This window comes from Hippoglossus hippoglossus, chromosome 11 (assembly GCF_009819705.1).
Source record: "Hippoglossus hippoglossus isolate fHipHip1 chromosome 11, fHipHip1.pri, whole genome shotgun sequence".
NCBI lineage: Eukaryota > Metazoa > Chordata > Actinopteri > Pleuronectiformes > Pleuronectidae > Hippoglossus > Hippoglossus hippoglossus.
The window spans coordinates 9490540-9510587 of NC_047161.1; the positions used below are offsets into that span (position 1 = coordinate 9490540).

At 44.0% G+C, this 20048-nt stretch overlaps 1 protein-coding gene across 5 annotated transcripts in view; it reads left to right on the top strand.

The window, feature by feature from the left end:
- Window positions 1–19196, top strand: part of ripor2 (RHO family interacting cell polarization regulator 2) — a 61185-nt gene extending 41989 nt beyond the window's left edge. For 3 of the 5 annotated variants that reach the window (XM_034599192.1, XM_034599191.1, XM_034599193.1), the window contains exons 3-23: window positions 89–244; window positions 597–675; window positions 1261–1284; window positions 1637–1690; window positions 9914–10063; window positions 11196–11259; window positions 11625–11668; window positions 11919–12044; window positions 12593–12741; window positions 13275–13404; window positions 13787–13930; window positions 14271–15014; window positions 15565–15749; window positions 16284–16446; window positions 16574–16706; window positions 16840–17001; window positions 17181–17354; window positions 17948–18150; window positions 18265–18348; window positions 18470–18560; window positions 18849–19196. In XM_034599192.1, coding sequence (XP_034455083.1) covers window positions 89–244; window positions 597–675; window positions 1261–1284; window positions 1637–1690; window positions 9914–10063; window positions 11196–11259; window positions 11625–11668; window positions 11919–12044; window positions 12593–12741; window positions 13275–13404; window positions 13787–13930; window positions 14271–15014; window positions 15565–15749; window positions 16284–16446; window positions 16574–16706; window positions 16840–17001; window positions 17181–17354; window positions 17948–18150; window positions 18265–18348; window positions 18470–18560; window positions 18849–18949 — 3160 coding nt within the window. In that variant the 3' untranslated portion in view covers window positions 18950–19196. The remainder of the gene's footprint in view (window positions 1–88; window positions 245–596; window positions 676–1260; window positions 1285–1636; window positions 1691–9913; window positions 10064–11195; window positions 11260–11624; window positions 11669–11918; window positions 12045–12592; window positions 12742–13274; window positions 13405–13786; window positions 13931–14270; window positions 15015–15564; window positions 15750–16283; window positions 16447–16573; window positions 16707–16839; window positions 17002–17180; window positions 17355–17947; window positions 18151–18264; window positions 18349–18469; window positions 18561–18848) is intronic. The other 2 variants (XM_034599194.1, XM_034599195.1) reach the window with 1 other exon arrangement.
- The last annotated feature ends 852 nt before the right edge of the window (window positions 19197–20048 follow it).

Here is a 20048-nt window from a genome sequence, read left to right on the forward strand (position 1 = left end):
ATAATCCTGCGTGTTTCACAAAAAAAAACACAAGCCCTGTGTGGACCATCCATCACACTCACTGTTGTGTGGGTGTGTGTTTGTGCAGGTGTAACTCCTTCATGGGGAACTCCGCTGTGCAGAAGAAGCCTCAGTCCAAACCCAAGAAGCCTCACCTGTCCGGACACAAGGGAGGAAGCAGCTCCAGAGACCCGCAGCCCAAAAGGCTGGAGGAGGTTTACACTGCGCTCAAACAAGGCCTGGAGTGAGTAACTCATATACTGATGTACTCTGACACTGTCAACTCGCACTCCTCATGAGAATAACAATACCAGAGTATCCATGCGTAAACAGATTCAATTCATACATGTTAATAATTATAGTTTCTAAATACAGCTGTAGGCTGTTGACATTTCCTGCTCCATATATTTACACAACTGCACAAAGACACTTAACTGTGTTTAAGCCGGACTGCCGGAAATTATCATGGACATTTTTCAACTTAATTGACACGACAAAGCAATAAATTTATTATTTAAAACAAATTATTGGTAGAATAATCAGTAAACAATGCATTTGCATTAGACACTAAGTGTTTCCTTGTTTCTGCTCTGCAGTGAGTATCTGGAAGTTCATCAAACAGAGCTGGACAAACTCATGTCTCTGATGAAGGACATGAAGAGGAACTCTCGCCTGGTGAGAAACTGCAGAACGCTCAGTTACACTAACATCATGTCTTTCAGGCTTTCAGCTGTAGAATAGAAAAGCGGAGAATAGAATAGATTGCAATAGAAAGCCAGTGTAGAACCCGACAAATGACACATCCAATAACCAATAGTATTCTGCATTTTTAAGCTTCAAACTGAATTTCTCAGTGGAAATTACAACTACATTGTTGACTTGAACACTATTTAAATTTAGAAACTTGTAATAATTGTCTGATACGATATGTTCTCACTAAGTCTCATCTCAAAAGGTCACAGGAAAAAAAGGCTCCATGGAGAAATGTTACAATTGCAAACAACTATAGCAGCTATAATGAGTTTGTGAGTGTAGCTGGAGCAAATGTTTCTGCAGCCGACATCACTTTTGTGATCACACGTACTGTACGGATACAGAATCACTGAAAAGAGCATTTAATAGGATCTATTCTTGATGCCCGACAACTGTAGTCTGCTTTGCATTACTTACGCAGCCTGTGCTGTCATCCTGTGCTAACTGTGTAAATGTGTGTGTGTTTTTCTGTGTGTGTGTATGTGTGTGTGTTTCTCTCCTCTCCAGGGAGTGCTGTACGATCTTGACAAGGTGAGTTGACGGAGGGGAGGGTCTCTACTGTAACAGCCACTGAGTTTGGTATGTGTTGGGGAATCTTTGATGTAAAAGGAAGAGTTGAAAGGAGGGAGTAAAAACAGCTGAAAGCAGAATAAAGGAGGGAGGAAGGAAATGAAGTGAGGGGCTGAAGGGATTGAGGAATAATGTAGGAAAAAGTGATCAAAGAGGGAGAAGTGGTTGATGGGCCGGCAGGAGAGTTGGTATTTCAAACTGTGCCTCGTTATATTCTATAGTGCGGACAAACAAATCATTATTTTTACAGCTGTAAAGCACATGAAGCCACTTGCTCGACAGCAGCACTAAACCTTGTGTCTGTCTTTTGCAGCAAATCAAAACCATTGAGAGATACATGAGACGTCTGGAGTTTCACATGAGCAAGGTAAACACTGTGTGTGTGTGTGTGTGTGTGTGTGTGTGTGTGTGTGTGTGTGTGTGTGTGTGTGTGTGTGTGTGTGTGTGTGTGTGTGTGTGTGTGTGTGTGTGTGTGTGTGTGTGTGTGTGTGTGTGAGAGATATAAGAGAACGTTCATATTTTTTTAGTCTTTCAGATACTGAGTCTGCGGTCTGATGTATTTCCTGTGTGTGTGTGCTCTTGAAGATGTTTCATCTCAATACCTTCCTTCACAAAGCCTCTCCACATCTCTGCCATTCACACAGTTGCTCAAGAAAAACAGAACCGGTGCATATTTCCACCACTTTTGAATCAGTAGTGTCACATTTTTAGAAATATAATACAAGAATTTAATGAGAACGTTGATTCCTCTTGTATCTACGCAGCAAATATGGATCACAAGCTGGTAAGCTTTGCTTAGTTAAGACAGCCATCTGTGGTACATGGGGTAGAGAGGGTTTTCCACGAATCAGATCGTTGGCGGTTTGATCCTCGGCTCCTGTGATTTGTAGTGTAAAGCACTTAGAGCGGTCGATACGACGAGAAACCCACTGTATGCAGTCCATGTACCATAAATATACATTAATAATGAAGTACATTTACTCAGTTACAACTTACTCTACTTAAGTACATTTTAAACGTATCTGTATTCATTTTTAGGTAAGTAGATATTTTTTCAGGTACATTTCACTTTTACTCCACTACATGTAAACATCTGCCCCACTACATTTTCTCATGCTTTGTATTTCATGTTCACATTGTTTTCAAGTCTTCTTATCTAACTCTCAGCAGGAAAAACAAAAAAGCACATGTCCCAAAATGTTGACCTATTCATTTATCTTCCAGTTCTAATAAATTAGGAGTCATTATTTGTCTACTTAAGTTTTCCTCGTCCTGCAGGTTTCAGTTCCACGACTGTACCACACTTGATTGACTCTTTTAATTTGGCTCCAGGAAGGATTTTCTCTGCCAGGTTACTGTGGTGCTCCAGCTCTTCTCAGGCTCATGTGTTGATGTTTTATGGACATTTCCAACAGGTTGAGTCAAAAACATCCCCACCACAGTTGCCAGGTAGGGAAACCTTTCCCCCTACATCCTCTTTTGTAGTCTTCTCCAGGTTGCCAGTTGGGGGACATTGATCCGCTGCGAGGCTCTGTGACTTTGCTTCCACCCACCTACCCCCCTCTTTTTGTAGTCCAGTAATGGCCACCCTCGCTGTGCGTCAACTCGGTCGCGACAGCAGGCAATCAGAACACACACGCCCCAAACAACAGCGCCGCTCCAAAGGTAACCATGGTTACCTCTTAAGACGGAGCCTTTGAACTCCTGAGGAGCTCAGGGGAGACATCTATTGGTTGGTGTTAACCCATTATGTTCACCTGCGTCCTGACACACGCAATCATAACTCACCATGAGGCGTCTCACAAACAAACACAAACACGTTCACAGTACGACAGGAGACAAAGAGACAAACCGTGGTCATGTTCGTGGCTCATGAGCGTTTCTGAAGGGTTTGATGGCAACAGTGAAACTAGGTCAGGGCAGTTACTAGGCTACAGTGAGGAGCAATTAACAGGGTGCTTCAAGATGAACACGGGGAGAGGAAATGATGGAGGGATCACAGGAAAGAAGGTCTGACGAGTCATTTTAAAATAGATGAGGTGGTCTTAGAAACTTGGGTTAGTGTGTCTTTGTTGTTAAAGTCAAAGCGGAGAAAAACGCACACGGGCAGATTCAGCGCTCGTTCTGCACCGTGAGGTTGTCACAGGAGCTTTTCTCTTTAACATCCAACAAGGCTCTGAAGCTTCTCTGTTCTCTCCACCTCGACACAAAAATAGATTTGAATGCAGTGTTAATATTTGAAATAGTGAAGCGGCGACTGATTTGTCTCACCAGAAAAGGTAAAAAGCCTCAAAAGTCAAAGCACAACTGAAAAAGGAAGTTAAATCTAGACCTCGCTGTGTTCTTTCATTCTAAATATATACCACTGCTCATTTTAAATCCAACTTGGTGCAGGTTATTTATTGTGGATAAAAGTCGTTTTAAAAATGCTTTAATCTTTGATTTGATTAAGGACCGACTTCACAAAGGCTTTGTCTTAATTTGGATTAATCAGATGTAGTTTTATCCCTGGAGGTCCTTTGCACTCAGGATGTTGTTTGACTGTTATTTTAATGCAGGAAGCAGTTTTGTAGTCAAGTACAATTCGTTTAATGCAGCATCAGGTTTTGTACAAATTGAAAATGTTTGATTAACATCTTATTTTAAGCAAAATTTCAATTAAGTATGGATTCAAATAGGGCAGAGGAAATGCTAAAACAGAGCCAAGTCCAATGGCAGACCTTGATGTATCGGTTTGCCTCGTAAACAGCTATTGGCTACACACACACACACACACACACACACACACACACACACACACACACACACACACACACACACACACACACACACACACACACACACACACACACACACTCAGAGGACAGGTCCATTTTCCAAATATCAGCATCAGCAGATAGATATCGAATGTAGAATGTCCAGCTAAGAGAATCTGTCGACCACAAAAGCATTGAGGCCAGGAAATTAACTCTCTCACACACACACACACACACACACACACACACACACACACACACACACACACACACACACACACACACACACACAGATGTGGCTTCATCGTTACATAGAGTCGTTGTCGTTGGGAACTGATGCTGTACAGTAGGTCTGTGATAGTTTTAATAATTCATGTTCCTGTTCCAGTTATGCAATCTACAGTTACTTTCAACGTGTGCCACATACCTTCCTGTTGTGTGTGTGTGGGTTATACAATGAGTTATGTCGAACTAGACTGTGAAATTACTCAGGTCAGCTGATGACATGACAGCTCACCTAAAGTGACGCAGATCTGTCTTTGATCGCCACCTGGTGGCTGGCTGCAGCATAGGTCATTAATCCTGTCTCCTCCATGTTAGTGTATGGGACATGAATCAAACTAAAAAAGTAAATGTCAAATTCATTATTATTTTTCAAAGATGGTTTCATTTTGTAGTTGTTATCACATTAATGTAGAGTATGTCCAGGTGTATTTAGCTCATTATTTGATGCAATAAGGGGATAAAACATGAGTGACAGCTGAGACCGGCTCGTGATTGGTCGAGCGAGAGTATGGCAGGACATCGATGCTCCAAATGCTCAAGATGGCAGCGTTCGTACTCGGGATATTTTAACTTCCTTTCTGGATAGTGGGAGGAAGTGTAACTGTGTCGTCTTTTTTAATTTACAGTCTATGGGTGATACGACTTGTTTTATATTGCAGTATATGTCAGCCAGTAATTAACAAGACGCTGTCTTGTTTATTAAAAACCAAGTCACCATTACTCTCAGTTTATTCACCAGAGCAATGACAAGCTGTTAAATGTTCTGCTCAGTTTGCATTTAGCCACAAGCATAATAAACACAAATCCAAGTGATCTCAAATATCAATATCTGCCTTAAATAACAAAATAAGGTCGGGTTACATTAGCATTGTAAGGCTTTCAGCGCATTCAGCATTATAAAGCTTTCAGCACACTAATTGTGGCCCTGCCATATCAGCAAGAACACGCGGAGGGAAGTAGATTCTTTGTGTGCTGATCGGCCTTTGTAGAGGAAAGAGGGAGCCCTCATCACCTTTATATTTCTGCAGCCAGAGTGATGAGCACTTCAGAGATAAAAAGCTGCTGCCTCAGTGGAGCCGTATACAGGAAATGGGCAACAATGGACCCTTGTGTGCAGGACAACTAGAATACCTGATATGGAGATTGTTTGTGTGGAAATTAACGTAAGATGATCAGAATTGATTGTTGTCTTAAATACGTGTATTTATACATCATTCATTTGGTGAGAGAGCAGCACATGCACTTCATCCGCTCTCAGAAACAGGACAGTTAAAACCCGATCGTCACAGTGAATCAATCAACAGCTTTTGAGAGGACGTTCAGGGTCTCAGCAGTTGTGAGCTACAGTAAGTGTGTGTGTGTTTATTGTGTTTGTGCTCAGGCCCAGGCGTGTCTCTTTGTGCTGGGCGGCTGCCGTGAGGGATGACTTAACAATCGTCCATCAGCAAGTTGTGTGTGTGTGTGTGTGTGTGTGTGTGTTAGACTCACATCTGCCTGCTCTTTTGTTCCTGTTTGTGCTGCTAGCCGCCTGCAGATGTCCGAGCCATAATTGGCACACATGGTGGAAGCAGGTGGCGCCATATCAGTCCTATGATGTCCTGCACGGGATAGGCACTGCTGTGTGTGTGTGTGTGTGTCTGGCTACCAGTATCAGCAGGGCGTCATTACAGAGACAAGCGACAAAGAAATGGAAAGTGAGAAGAGAGGCTGCCAGACATCCTCTTCACCCGAAAGAGAAGTTGTGTGTGTGTGTGTGTGTGTGTGTGTGTGTGTGTGTGTGTGTGTGTGTGTGTGTGTGTGTGTGTGTGTGTGTGTGTGTGTGTGTGTGTGTGTGTGTGTGTGTGTGTGTGTGTGTGTGTGTGTGTCTGTGTTAACCATGAAATGAGTGTGAATACATCACATGTGATTATTTTTTTATTACAGGGCTTTTTTGCTTTCCTCTCTTCCCTAGAATGTTAATCTTGACACACACACACACACACACACACACACACACACACACACACACATTCTGCCAGGGGGTGAGTGATTATAAGCAGATTAAAACAGGCGGGCCACATCAAACAGCATCAAACACACAAGCCCCTCTCTAGGGATCTCTCTCTCTCTCTCTGTGTGTGTGTGTGTGTGTGTGTGTGTGTGTGTGTGTGTGTGTGTGTGTGTGTGTGTGTGTGTGTGTGTGTGTGTGTGTGTGTGTGTGTGTGTGTGTGTGTGTGTGTGTGTGTGTGTGTGTGTGTGTGTGTGTGTGTGTGTGTGTGTGTGAGATAATGGCCATATCTTAAGAGGATTCCTGCCAAATCCTAAAGATTTTCTGCTCATATTAAAAATCCCACAGTTGAAATCCAGATGTACAGTTGATACAGAGACAATCCTTTAAAACTCCCAGTAATTCTTAATAAAAAAACACCAGACTGTCAAAGCACTAAATATTATTATTTAGTATTTTTAAAAGGCTTAGGGTGCACTTAAAAAAACATGGAGCTAAACTATATATTTTTTACTCCTCATGATAAATGTGAAAATTGAATTAATCCTCATTCTGGGCATAATTGATTCCCAAATAAAGACTCTGCCGTAATCCCTGTCTGGGTGTGTGAGTCTTGCACATTTTGTCATCCCACGGAGGGATAATTAATACAGGGACTCCATCTGAGCCCAAAAGACGACCTAATTTAGAATATATTTACATTTAATATCTGTTCACATCTGCTTAAAGAGGCGTCAGATGTGTTTGAGTAACCAGGATGGAGTTTGTAATGAAGTAGGTCATTAAACAAGCACAATAGAAATCTATTATTACTGTATGTTGATAAGGTTGTGGATAGAAATAGAAACGTGTACTTAGATTTAAGCTTTGCTGCAAGTAACAATTATTTGTCTATTGACTAAGAAAACCAATACGGATTGGCACAGAAGAGGCTGTATCCAGGCATTTTCTTTAAATTATGCTTATTGATTTTCGGACCAATCGAAGACCTCTATTATTTTAACCTCTGTTATTGTTTGATTAGTTGGATCAATCCGAAGTTTTTCACAGATTCAAAAACTTATAGAAGACGACAAGACAAAGGTCGGTGTGTGTGTGTGTGTGTGTGTGTGTATACTTGTTTTTGTACTTGATTTGGACCGTTTCCAGCATAGACACTCACCTTGTCCGGACCAGTAGACCTCATCGGGACCAAAGTCTGGCCAATTTTGGAGACCCTGGTTAATGTTAGGGTTAAGGTGTGAATTAGGGTTAGGCATGAAATGGTCATGGTTAAGTTGAGAGATAAGTTAGAAGTGGTATACGTTAGGCTCTCCAGAGGAGTGTATTATGTTGACTGTACCATCGGCCCCAATTTATTGCTGCTTCTTGCTTTTCCCCGTCTCTCCTCTGTTAATTAGGTGTACAGTTTTTTTTTCTATACATATTTCCTCCATCTGCCTGTGTCCAGGTTTCTCTTTTTCCTTTGTTTGTGTTTTGGCTGCGTTCCCCCTGTTTCTGGGGTGAAATGCGCCCGAGGCGACGCAATATGCCGATGGCCGTCCTCTGGAGTGGAGCTTGGCTGACCTTCAAAAGGACGTTTCCTTGAAGGCAGCGAGAGGCCATTGTAATTGGGGACAAAAATGAAGCTTAATCAGCTGATAATGATGTGATTACAGATCGCCTGAGAAGAACGGCCGCTAATCATCAGTGTGTGAAGGACCAGTTACAGAGGGGCAGCTTTTCTCCAAATGAATAACTTGTATTTCTCGAATTAATTAGTGCACAAAAGTTCACTTGGACAAATGTGTGTTTCTTTTAATTTCATCACCAACCACCACTGCTCATGTTTTCCTTTGTTTTCTAGTGTTTTAAAGCTTTCAGATGTCGGCTCCTAAACCAGCTCTGTACCAGTCAGAGAGCTAAGGAGAACAGTTGTGGTTGGAGAGAGTGCTTTTGAGCTGCCTCAGCTCAGCTGCTGCAGCTCCGCCACATACACCACATACCAGAGACAGGCAGACAGGGCAGGGTCCCTGTCGGGGTGGAGGGTGCGGGAGGGCACTGCTTGGTTGGAGTTGTTGGGATGAGCCCGGGTGGTGCTACATCCTCCTGGACAAAAACAGGATGTGCGCTGCAAACCACTTTCACTTTTTACAGTAAACCATCATGTGACCACCCACCACAGCAAAAACATGCTCTCCACATACAAACATGGTCGCACACACACTCACTCTCCCAGACATCCTGGCTGTGTTCGATTCAGACACACAAACAAACACTCAGAGAAGCTGTTAGGACGGCAGGAGCCCACTTTCTCCCGCTTCTCCCTAATGAGCGCCGTAAAGAGCGTGAGGCATCAATATTTCAGCGCTCTCGTCAGGCAGGCTGCAATATTTCCCTTTGATGAGGCTCAGCTGAGGTGCTTTGTTTTTTGCCCGGCTGCCACTTCCATCATATGTGAATTCAGGAAGCCAGAAAAAGTGTACTGCTGATGGTTTGCAGTTTTTTCTCCAGTTGGAGTGACTCAGCAGTATTTAGGTTTCCTCAAGTCTTGCTTGCCTCCGTGAAGCAGAGTAACTTTGCGTTGATAGATTTAAAGATTTAAAGTTCTGTTTGATAATTTCCTGTTTTTGTACAATGTTTGTTTTGACACTTGGTGTGAAAAAAACAACTTACTATAGGACGACATGACGGTGCTCAAAAAGTGAAGCCAAAGAATCTTAATCGCCCCCTGGTGGCTGACTGCAGCACCCTGCCTCCTCCGTGTTAGTAGATGGGACATTGGCAGAACACAGCAGTCAAACAACACGTCAAGTAACTGTTTCTCAAAGATGATTTACATTTACATAATTTTAGGCCGTTCGTATCATTCGTATCAGATTTTCTTTCCAATGCACTCAACAGCACTGTTACTGGTTACAACATCATCATCCGCTCTTGATGATTTCTCTCCAAAGCTTCAGCCCTCAGTGAGAAAGCAGGATGTTTAGTCGTGTATCTGCTCAGGACTCTTTCACTTCAGTTTATCAGGTTTATCTTTTTTCCTATACCTGTCATTTATGCTCCATTACTTTCTTCTCTCTGTCTATCACGTTGTTCCTTGCCGTTTTCTTTTTCTCTCCTTTCTGCTACATGCACACAGTCACACAGGAGCCTCGTCCTCTCGAACATTTCATCAGCTTCATTTTCATCGGGGCCTATTTTTGGTCTCGTTCGGGAGCCGTGAATAAAAGTAACATCAGCGCTGAGTTAGTGAACGCTACACGAGCCTAAAGCCGCGCTGGGCGTCCTTGAACGAATCCCAGCGAGATGTGAACACATCCAGAATAATTTAGGCGGCGGTTGGAAGTTTTTGGGGAGTTTGCTTTCTGCCCAGGGATGTTTTGATGTATGGAAACTTCAAAGATCTGTTTCCTTTCATTAGTGCACAAGTTTTCTCTCTCTCTCTCTCTCTCTCTCTCTCTCTCTCTCTCTCTCTCTCCTCTGCGTGTTTGTGTGTGTACTAATGAACAAGAAAGTGTGCACATTTAAGAATGCATCCTCATCCTTGTGCACATTGGGACTCTTGTGTGTGTGCTCTCAGGTGGACGAGCTGTACGAGGCGTTCTGCATCCAGAGCCGTCTGAGGGACGGTGCCGGCCGGATGAAGCAGGCCTTCTCCTCCTCTCCCTCCACTAAAGGCACCAAGGAGAGCATCGCTGAGGTCAACCGCCGCTACAAGGAATACACCGAGGTACTGGCATGCAGTGTGTGGGGAATACCAGTGAGGATCTGCAAGGGAAATAGTCACGATGAGTCAAGTCATCGTGCTTGTTTATTTATATATATGTGGGGATTTCATGCGAGAGGTGGAGGCTTGGAAGTGTGTGGAATTTATCTGACCTTTGACACACGTATCGTTTTAAACCTATGATATAACGGGTGACATTGTTTTCTGTCTGTACCAACAAACTGACATTTAACTGTATATTTCAGACCTCCGAGAGAAGTGATGCATTTTCATAGTTTTTTCGATGACACTTACTGATTACCGACATTTTGCCTGTGAGTGTCTTGGTTATATTTGTGATGGATCCACCAGGGAAAAGAAAGTTTAAGTTTTGCAACACTTAGACGGAGTGAGGATCCACTGAAATATTGGAGAAGACAGATGTGAATTTATCGATGCCTTTAAAACCCCAGCCTCATCTGTGCCCTGTCATTGATCATAAAAAACATCATCATGCAGTTTTTCCAAAATCTATTTCCATTTATACAGAGACAATATGTTGATTGCTATAGTCATTGTTTTGTATAGTTTATTGTATAGTGTAGTAACTGTAGAGATATGCTTGGTATAAAATATCATGGTTTCACTTATACTGATATGTAATTTGCAATATTCAAATATTTGTAGTATTGAATATTCATTTGTATTTGCTTATTTTAAACTCTGACCACTAGGTGTCACACTTTTAGCACCAGCACTACTTATATGGTCTCAATATTACTGCAATTAACAGTCTAATGAAGTGAAAATATATATTTTAAGGTCAGATTGTAACAGATACATTCATATACAGTTTCTAACAGCTGACAAAACCCACAATATACTTAAACTATACTGAATGACACAGATTACTGCTTACACTGATCTGTAAACAATAATATGTAAAGTCACATATTTGCAGAATGGCCTGTAAGTACCAAAAACACACACACACACACACGTCGTCATCTGTCCTCGGGGCTTAAAGCAGCCGTCCTGCCTCCGCTGACGTGTTGACTGGATTTGTCAAAGTCCCTGGAGATAACTTGATTACTATTGTTGTCCTCGTCACAAATGGCTGTTTATGTAATCTCTCTTATCCGTCTGTCTTCTCCAGAACATGAGCACGTTTGAGAGTGAGCTGGAGAACCTGCTCGGGGAGTTTCATATCAAAATGAAAGGTGAGATAAGAAGTCTTCAAAAACAAAAGTCTTGCAGCTAAGTTTGCGTATTCACAGATGATGATAATTTCGAGAAAAGGAAGCATTAATTAAACTATATTCACAAGAATGTTTTGGTGATGAGCTGACAGTGAACTATATTCACTACACTACCTACGTATGGAGCATGTTCTGTTTTTAAGATCATCACTGAACAAGTGCTGAAGTGCTTATCCTGGGAAGGGAAAAAGTGTCTCCATCAAAAGCCATGTGTTATTGTCAATCACCCAGCGTAACATTAAAGTGACACAAAAACTGAAGAGGCTCAGTTGTCTTCTCCTGTCATGTCCAAACGTCTTTTTAAATCTACTTCCTCATCCTGACAGGATTGGCTGGCTTTGCAAGACTCTGTCCTGGAGACCAGTATGAGGCAAGTTGTTCTTTTATACATGTCACACAGTGATGTTAATGACAACCTCAAGGGAAATTCCTGCATTTTCAAAACCTGGGGCCTAGGCTTATAAATGTGGCTAAATGAATACTACTTAACCCAAACCTTTGGAACAGGTCCAGTGGGTCTCTTCCATAGTGGCAGTGGCTACAATGTAATCTTATGGGGCAATGGTGCTTGACATTCTTGCTATGGTGACAATGAAAGTTTTGCTCTTCCCTTCCTTTAGATCTTCATGCGTTACGGGCGCCAGAGGTGGAAGCTGAAGGGGAGGATTGAGGTGAACTCCAGACAGAGCTGGGATGGAGATGAAATGGTTTTCATGCCGCTTATCACTGACCTCATCAACATCAAGGTACAGAATACAGATAGATAAATATAAGAAAAAAGAAATTAAAAGAAATATATATTTTTTTTACATGCAACATGTGCAATTTTCTTTAGACAATAGAGCTGAAACACTTTATTCATTAATCCATAATTTACGTTGCAGAAAATCCATCAATTTATCTGATAATTGATTGATCACCTCAGTCCCTGTTATCAGTTTTCTCACATATGATTATTATCTTTATTATTTGCGGCCGTAAGGACTGACTCATGTCTCAGATTTCGGTCTTTCTCTTTATGTGTGCATCATTCAGGCGATTGACTCATGATGGTTCCCAGCACAGATTTGTTCTTGATTTCACTGCAACCTCATCCCAAACCAATTTGCTGCAGATGCACGTCTCTTTCTCATTTCTTATCTGCAGTGGAGGATGAAAGCACAGGATATATAAGACAATACACAAAACAACAATTCCTCTACGATCGCCTGCCTTGTGCCTTGTGAGAAGAGCTTGGTAGATTGTTTTCCAGGCACTTTCACTTGATGATGAACTTGGTTTGTGGTCCAATCAGGTGACGGAGCTGAAGGGTCTGGCCACTCACATGCTGGTGGGCAGTGTGATCTGCGAGACCAAGGAGCTGTTCACCGCCATGCCTCAGGTGGTGGCTGTGGACGTCAACGACCTGGGCACCATTAAACTCAACCTGGAGGTCATGTGGTAGTAAGTAGACTCTACTGATTTTTAATGCCAGCCATCAGTTTTAAAACACTGTTGATTGTTTTTTAAATTGTCATTTCATATATATGGTTACTTGTTAATCCATGAAGGAAAACTGGTGCATTTTCAGCAGAGAAGAAATAGAGTAAAGGGTAAATAGATTGTGCTCAAAATAAATACAAAGTGTCACTCACGTATATTTAAAGAGCGTTTGAACACTCCTGCTGGCGTCAGAAATTAAATGAGTCTGTAACTAACAGTCTGTTACGCAGTTGTCCATGTTTGCTAAGGAACCCAAAGTCAAAGCTTTTAGTAGCATAGCAGTTAATTGAGTGTTGACATGACTTGTAGTTTCCTGCCATCTAGTGGAGAAACATGTTGTCGTCACCACAGGGACTACAAAAACAAATCCTGCCCTGTGACAACACTAAATGAATGACATCACTTAAGCAGCGGGAAGGCGTTGGTGAATCATAATGCAATCACACTAAGTGCCTTGTTCCCGTCCCCCCCCCCCCCCCCCCCTCCTGTTCCAGCCCCTTCGATGTCGAGGACCTGACTCTGTCGTCCAGCAACGTCAGCAAAGCCACAGCTCTGCAGAGACGAGTGTCCATCTACAGCCAGGGGACGCCAGAGACACCCACCTTCCAGGACACCTCCTTCTTTGTGAGTCCAACACACACACACACACACACACACACACACACACACACACACACACACACACACACACACACACACACACACACACACCTCCTTTGGCATCACTGTTGTGATTGTGGACGATGTTTGTTTTAGTTTTTCCAACATTGTGAGATTCTCACATACAAATCTGAATACTGCCTGCTCCGAGGTTTTAGGACATTGTGATTGTGGCTCAGTTTTTCCTGTTGATGCACTAATTAAAACGATGCTTAGCCCTTCTCCTGACTAACCCTCACCCATTTCCCTGCTATCCCCCATTCATCCCTCCTGTATCCCACTCACCTGCCCTCGCTCAAACACCCGACACCTCGTCCCGCTTGCCTGCGTGTGTTGTGCAAAGAAGTGGCGGCCACATCCCGTGGAGCGCCAGCGCTTCTCCTTCCTGCACATGCTCCGAGACACCCTGCTAGAGAAGCTCAGGCGCAGTCGCTCGTTTGGTGACCTGGCCTCGCTTCGGCCAAGGCCCAAATCCAGTCTGGAGGTCTATGTGAGTGTGCTGTGGCCCCTTGAGCCCCCTAACCTGACTCGTGTGCCCCCTGACTCGTTGACATGATAGGAATGAACTCCCCTGCTGGTGTGCACACACTTGGGACAGACCAGTCCCTGTTTGTGGGGACACCATGCGGGGCTGTTTGCATGTTATCTTGCATGACATGCATTCAACTGTCTGTGTTCTTGTGGTGCTTCTCTGCTAAGATTCCCTGTGATTCTATCTTGTTTGCACAGATCGGGGAATGAAAATAGAGAAAAGTTAAAGAATCTTTTTCCACTTCACTCATTTCATGTCTGTATCTTCCACATATTTACACTCCTGTCTCCTCTTTCAGTCCACTCTACCAGATGATGTCTTTGAGAACGGCGGCTGTGGCATGGCAGAATGCAAGCGTCTCTCCTTTACCTTCTCCGACACCTCTGGTTCCACGGCCAGCCCCAGCCCCGCCCCGAGCTCCCACAGCCAGTCCAACCCGGAGATCACCGTCACTCCTCCAGAAACTGAACCATCGCCCACGCAAATCCTCCCGACAAGAGAGGACTCCATCGCAGAGGAGCATTTGGTGGAGGAAGAGGAGGAGGAGTATGAAGAAGATGGTGATACAGGTAGTAGAGGAAGCAGGGGCACCAGCGGCAGCCTCGCCAGTGATGAAGCTGAGGCGACAGAGGACTCAGAGTGGGAACGCACCGAGTCCCAGCGAAACTCTGGCTCCAACCGTGGTTCTGCTGCCCAGTCCCTGTGTTCTGACAGCCACCTGTCTACGGTGGCTCCAGAGGATGTTTTCCTGGATCACGCTGATGAACTGAAACCCGTGGAACTGGACACGGAGGAGGCGGGCAGCCTGACCAGGCAGCTTGTGAAGAGGCTGACGTCTTCTGAAATCGTGCCCCCCAACGGGAGCTCGGCCGAGGGTGGGGGAAGCCTGAGCTGGGCTGGAGAGGGGAGCAGGGCGTTCCTGGAGAGCAGCCTGGAGGAGGCCATCCACAGCCTGCTGATGAGGCTGGAGTCACTGACCCACCGCTGCCGAGAGCTGCAGGACCTGGAACAGGAAGTGATGCGTCTGGAGGACCTGCTCAAGGTGACTGAACCATTGATATGTCCTTAATGCTTTTTACATTTACACCCTACAGAAGATGAACAACAATGATAACTAGTTACATTTTATGCTTCTTACCTATCATACTTTCCAATATTACATCAATGACGTAGAGAAATGCTGACATGATAAAAGAAAGATAGATGTCTATTTTTTTTTTAAGATATAACAGCTTGTACAAACCAGTTCTGTATGTAGTGCAAATTAAAGAAATATCCACTATGTAATCGAGAATACCTTAAAATTACTAATAACTGATCATACATTTTGAATAAGTGAAGTAAAAACACTTATCATCATGAATTTACATTAGAAAGTGAGAACTACCTGTTGGAGTGCCATGTTTTCCTGGTTGAATCCCCGTACTAAATTTCTCCATACAATGAAAGATTGTCTAAAAGGTTCTCTCTGTGAGTTTAGCTCTGATTCAAACAGCATGAAATCAACCTATAGAATCTAAAACTGAAACAATCTGCAGTTTATGTGATGGACTCAAAAGAGTAAATGATCATTAACTCTATTCCCTCTGCAGTGTCGTCTCCCGGGCCACAGGAGCAGGTCGTCCAGCCTCAGTCTGACGGTGGAGAGCGCCCTGGAGAGCTTCGACTTCCTCAACACGTCGGACTTCGATGACGAGGATACGGGAGACGATAACGCCGTCCTCAGCCTCCCCCCGCAGAGGTCGCCGCTGTTTGATGCCGATGGAGAGAGGATCGGGTGAGTGGGAGACATAGAGAGACACAAACAATATCACATAATCACAAAATCAATGTGAGAGCTGAAGTGGGACATCTGAGCTTTTGATGCTTGGTTTCCGGTCAACAAATGCACTGCTCGTAAACACCATGATTTTTTTAAGTAATGTGTTAAAAATAGCACAAACATCTGAAGGTTTTTGTTCTTACAAAACAGAAATAGAGCTCTTCTCTAAAACAGAAATATAATGTTCTTGTATTTTAGCGTTTGATGAGACAGACTCTTAAATCATTGCCATACGTTATTGAAAATTGATTTAAAATGAAAAGCATTGGAGGAGCGACGCACACCCTGTGTCCACACTGTGTATTCCCCAATCAGGCAATGCAAACTTTTTTATTTTGTAATATCATTTCATAAAGACGTCAATAAAGACTGGTTAATCTAAATAAGCTGTAGATGGTGTCTCTACTGTGACTTTTTCATTATGTCACTTATGTCACCTAGTTCTGTGCTGCTGCCCCTCGGTGGTAACTCTGTGTATCTACCTCTCAGGGGCCAGCATCCAGAAGCCAGAGGACACCTGAGCGAGGCCCTGACAGAAGACACCGGGGTCGGAAACAGCGTGGCGGGAAGCCCCCTGCCTCTGACAACAGGAAACGAGAACCTGGACGTGGCCATCGTCATCCACCTGCAGTACTGTAACCACCTCATACAGGTAGAGCTGCTTCCCACTCCTGGCATCGAATCTTTCAAATGTTTCATTTTGGCAACATATAAACCATACGCACTGTAAAACCACACATTTGTTCACCGTGCCCTTTTGATTTTTCATTTATCCACAGTTGTTGACAAACGGGACGGGTGTGTGGCAGCGTCGCAGTCTGCTCATCAAACTGTCCGCACAGACTCAGCTGTTAGAAGAACTAGCAGAGCTCAGTGTGGACAGACTGGGAGCCATCACATCTGCTGCTGATGGTACGTGACAACCAGTGACAACCTGTCTGGTTCACTGGAAGACTCGAGTTGTAAAAAATAAAACCACACACAGAATATTAGGTGGTTTCAGCGTTTGCAGCCTCTGACCTTGTGTTCCGTCGTCCTCTCTCAGTCCTCCCGGGCCTCGCCGAGCGCCCCGAGCTGATGACTCTGTGGTCGGAGTGCAGCGGGTCTGCAGGACTTTTCCACACCACACTGGACCGAGTGTTCAAACACATGAACCAGCGCTACACGGCAGCGCTGCAGGAGAGGCACCCACACAGCGCTGACACAGGTCGGCGCATCCTTATTTCCTTTCTGCAGTCAGACCACAGGTTTTACTTACAATACCAACTGTTGTTAGTGAGTCAGTAACCATTTTAAATATACTCCTGTGGGAAAATGAGATCACTGCAGTCGCTAAGAATAGATAAAAGATGAAACACTCTGATTTTCTTTTCTTCTCCTCTGCAGTGATTGGTGTCGTAGTGGGTGAGATGGTTGACAGGAGCGACCTGGTGACGTCACACGACCCTCCCGCCTCTGCTCTGTCCCAGGACGTCCTGACCGTGTTTCAGTTCCACAGCTACATCTCACAACACGAGGTTCAGCACATGGAGACGCACCTGCTGCACCTGGCCAGAGAAGGTGAGCCAAAGTTTCTCTACCTGTAACTATTCACCTGAATAGAAATAGACATGATTTAAGTAAGAATATGCAGCTTCTAACAAAAATATTGATGTTTCTAAAAGATACACCGTGTTTGAGGAAGTGTTGAGGTTCCGTGTTGCTTTTCGAAGCATTACAGTAATTATTAGACAGTAAAATAAATCTGAATTTGAAAGGAAGTTGTATAATACATGCAGATACAGCTCCTCGTCTGATATCATCAAAGAATTTATATTTTCTAACAAAAGAGCACAAAGTTTTTCTCAAATTTATATCATCATGTCAATGTACATGCTCCAAAATCGTCACCACAAGCTTTTCTGAAACTGTGACAGCTCAGAAGATGCTTCCACTTTAGACGAGATAAACAGAAAATAGGTTGTGTGCAAATGATCTGTTGATTAAATGCGTCCATTCCACAATTAAAAAAGATCTCACCCTTCTTTAATAGCTAAAATAAACACACATAAATTCCTTGTTACCTTAATAATAAACCAGCTTCTGACTCACTTCTGCTTGTTGCTCTACAAGTCACGTTTATAGTCTCTAACATGTGTGTCTCTCCCACTCAGAGTTGTTTGCAGAGGCCCTCTGCAGTGGGGACTATTCTCGGTGTCTAGCGGAGCTGGAGGTGGTGCCGGTGTCGACCCTGTGGCCTAAAAACAGCACCCTGAGGGCCCTGGCCTCCCTGCTCACCGCAGACGACGCTCAGGTCAACGAGGTTGCAGCTGACTACCTCTCCTCAGGAGCGTCACACGGCCACTTCAGGAGCAGGGTGAGTGGTGCTAAAGAGAGGCCGCAAGTGCACCGTTCTCACCGTTCAGTTCTCACCGTTCACTGAGTCATGACCGATGCTGCATGTCAGGTCTGAATATGTGTGTGTTTACAGGCTGTGGAGTGCTACACTCAGGCACTGTCAGAGGCCGGAGGTCCGAGCCAGAGGGCGGCTTGTTCAGCTCTCAGCCGCCTGCAGGTCAGTGGCCTCTTGTTGTTCCCAGTGACAATGGCGAGGATACTGGTGTTTATCTAGACCCTCATGTGATGTATGTATTTGATGAGTACCAACTTCAGAGAGCTTGTCGTTTTGCCTGCAGGCTGTCGAGAGCATCAGGGCGGTGGTAGCACTGTGCGATTCAGCTGATGAGGAGCTTCGCCACGTCGCCATAGAAACACTACTCACATTTGGTAAGTAAAAAAAATTATGGAAGACAAAATGTTCTGTTTTGTCTGTTGGTATGGTTTTAGAAATCTGTGTTATTTCGGAAATATAGCTTGTACAATGTTGTACCAAGACAAATTCTTGTGCACAACATTTTGTGACTTCTGCTTCCTTGAGATTCAAATTGTAAAAGATGATTGTGACCGAAAGATTAAATATTTAGTCCTAATTAAACAACACAAGAATATAACTGTAGTCTGAGATGTAGTGTGTGTTTTGTACACTGTTGATAGACAACATTGTGTTTGTTCAAGGTGAGGAGGGGCGGCTGGCGTACGAGCAGCTGGACACCATGCCGGGGGAAATGATCCGACTGGGCACACGGCGAGGAAACGCTGTCACCACGGCCTTCTGAGCCACAGCTCCACGGAGAAGACGAGAGATCGACCCCCAGCCTGAGCTCTGAGGATACCACTGCCCCCCTCAGCTCCACGCCACGCTGCACCTCACAGGGCTGTTCATTTACTGATCAGTTTATTGATCTCCAACCCGCCACATTCGATCACTGTTCTTACTGATACTGCCTCTTACAAGGAACTAACACCAAACAAACAGTCTTAACCACCAAGACACACAACCTATACCCCTCCTGCACACACCCACAAACGTTGTTCCGCCACCTTTACTCCCGCACACCCCCTCACTCACCCCCTTCCTCCCCCCTGCGTTCTGAGCCAGGAACACTGGTCACGTTGAGTTTTCTCTTGAGCACAGCTTTGACGGGACACGAAGCCACTGAACGCTGTGGAAACTGGAAGCAGTGCATCCTCACACAAACCACACGCCAACGCGCACAACACGCGTATCACTCACCCACTGATTAACTCTCGTCTTGGCTGTTGCAGCGTCAGTCGTGTCAAGCAATATTCTAACTATGACCTTTGTATAATCACTGTTTATCACACGTTTAAGTTGGTGGCTTTTGCATCACAGATGTTTTTCGGCGCTTTCGGACGATCTGCACTGTTGTAATGCATGTAAATATGGCATATTTTACACAGCCGGTGTAATATATATATGGTTGTAATTCAAAGTGTATTTTTAGGTTCTGTTTTCTAGTACGTTCCATTTTGAGTTTCAGGGATTCTCGTGTGTTTTGTGGCGGCGAGGACCGTTAATGAGTGGAGAGTGGCTTTGGAGAGAAAGTGAGGTGAAGCGGTGAAAGAGCGTCGAGCAGATTTAAAAACCTCAAGTCGTGTTTATCAGTGGAGACATAAAAAAAGGAAGAAGCTCAGATCTAAACTGCTGAGAGAGTGAACCTGGAGTTTTTCTCACACCTGCAGTCTAACAAGTGCAATTTTTCTGTACATAGCTGACGCCAGAAGACGTTTGTTAAAAGTCGGCCTTTTGACCATTTGAGCCTTGATGTGGTCGAGCAGGAATTCTCTCTCTTTTTTGTAAATGTTTTTTTTTTTTTTCCTACCAGGTACGAAGCCACTCGAGGGCAATAAATT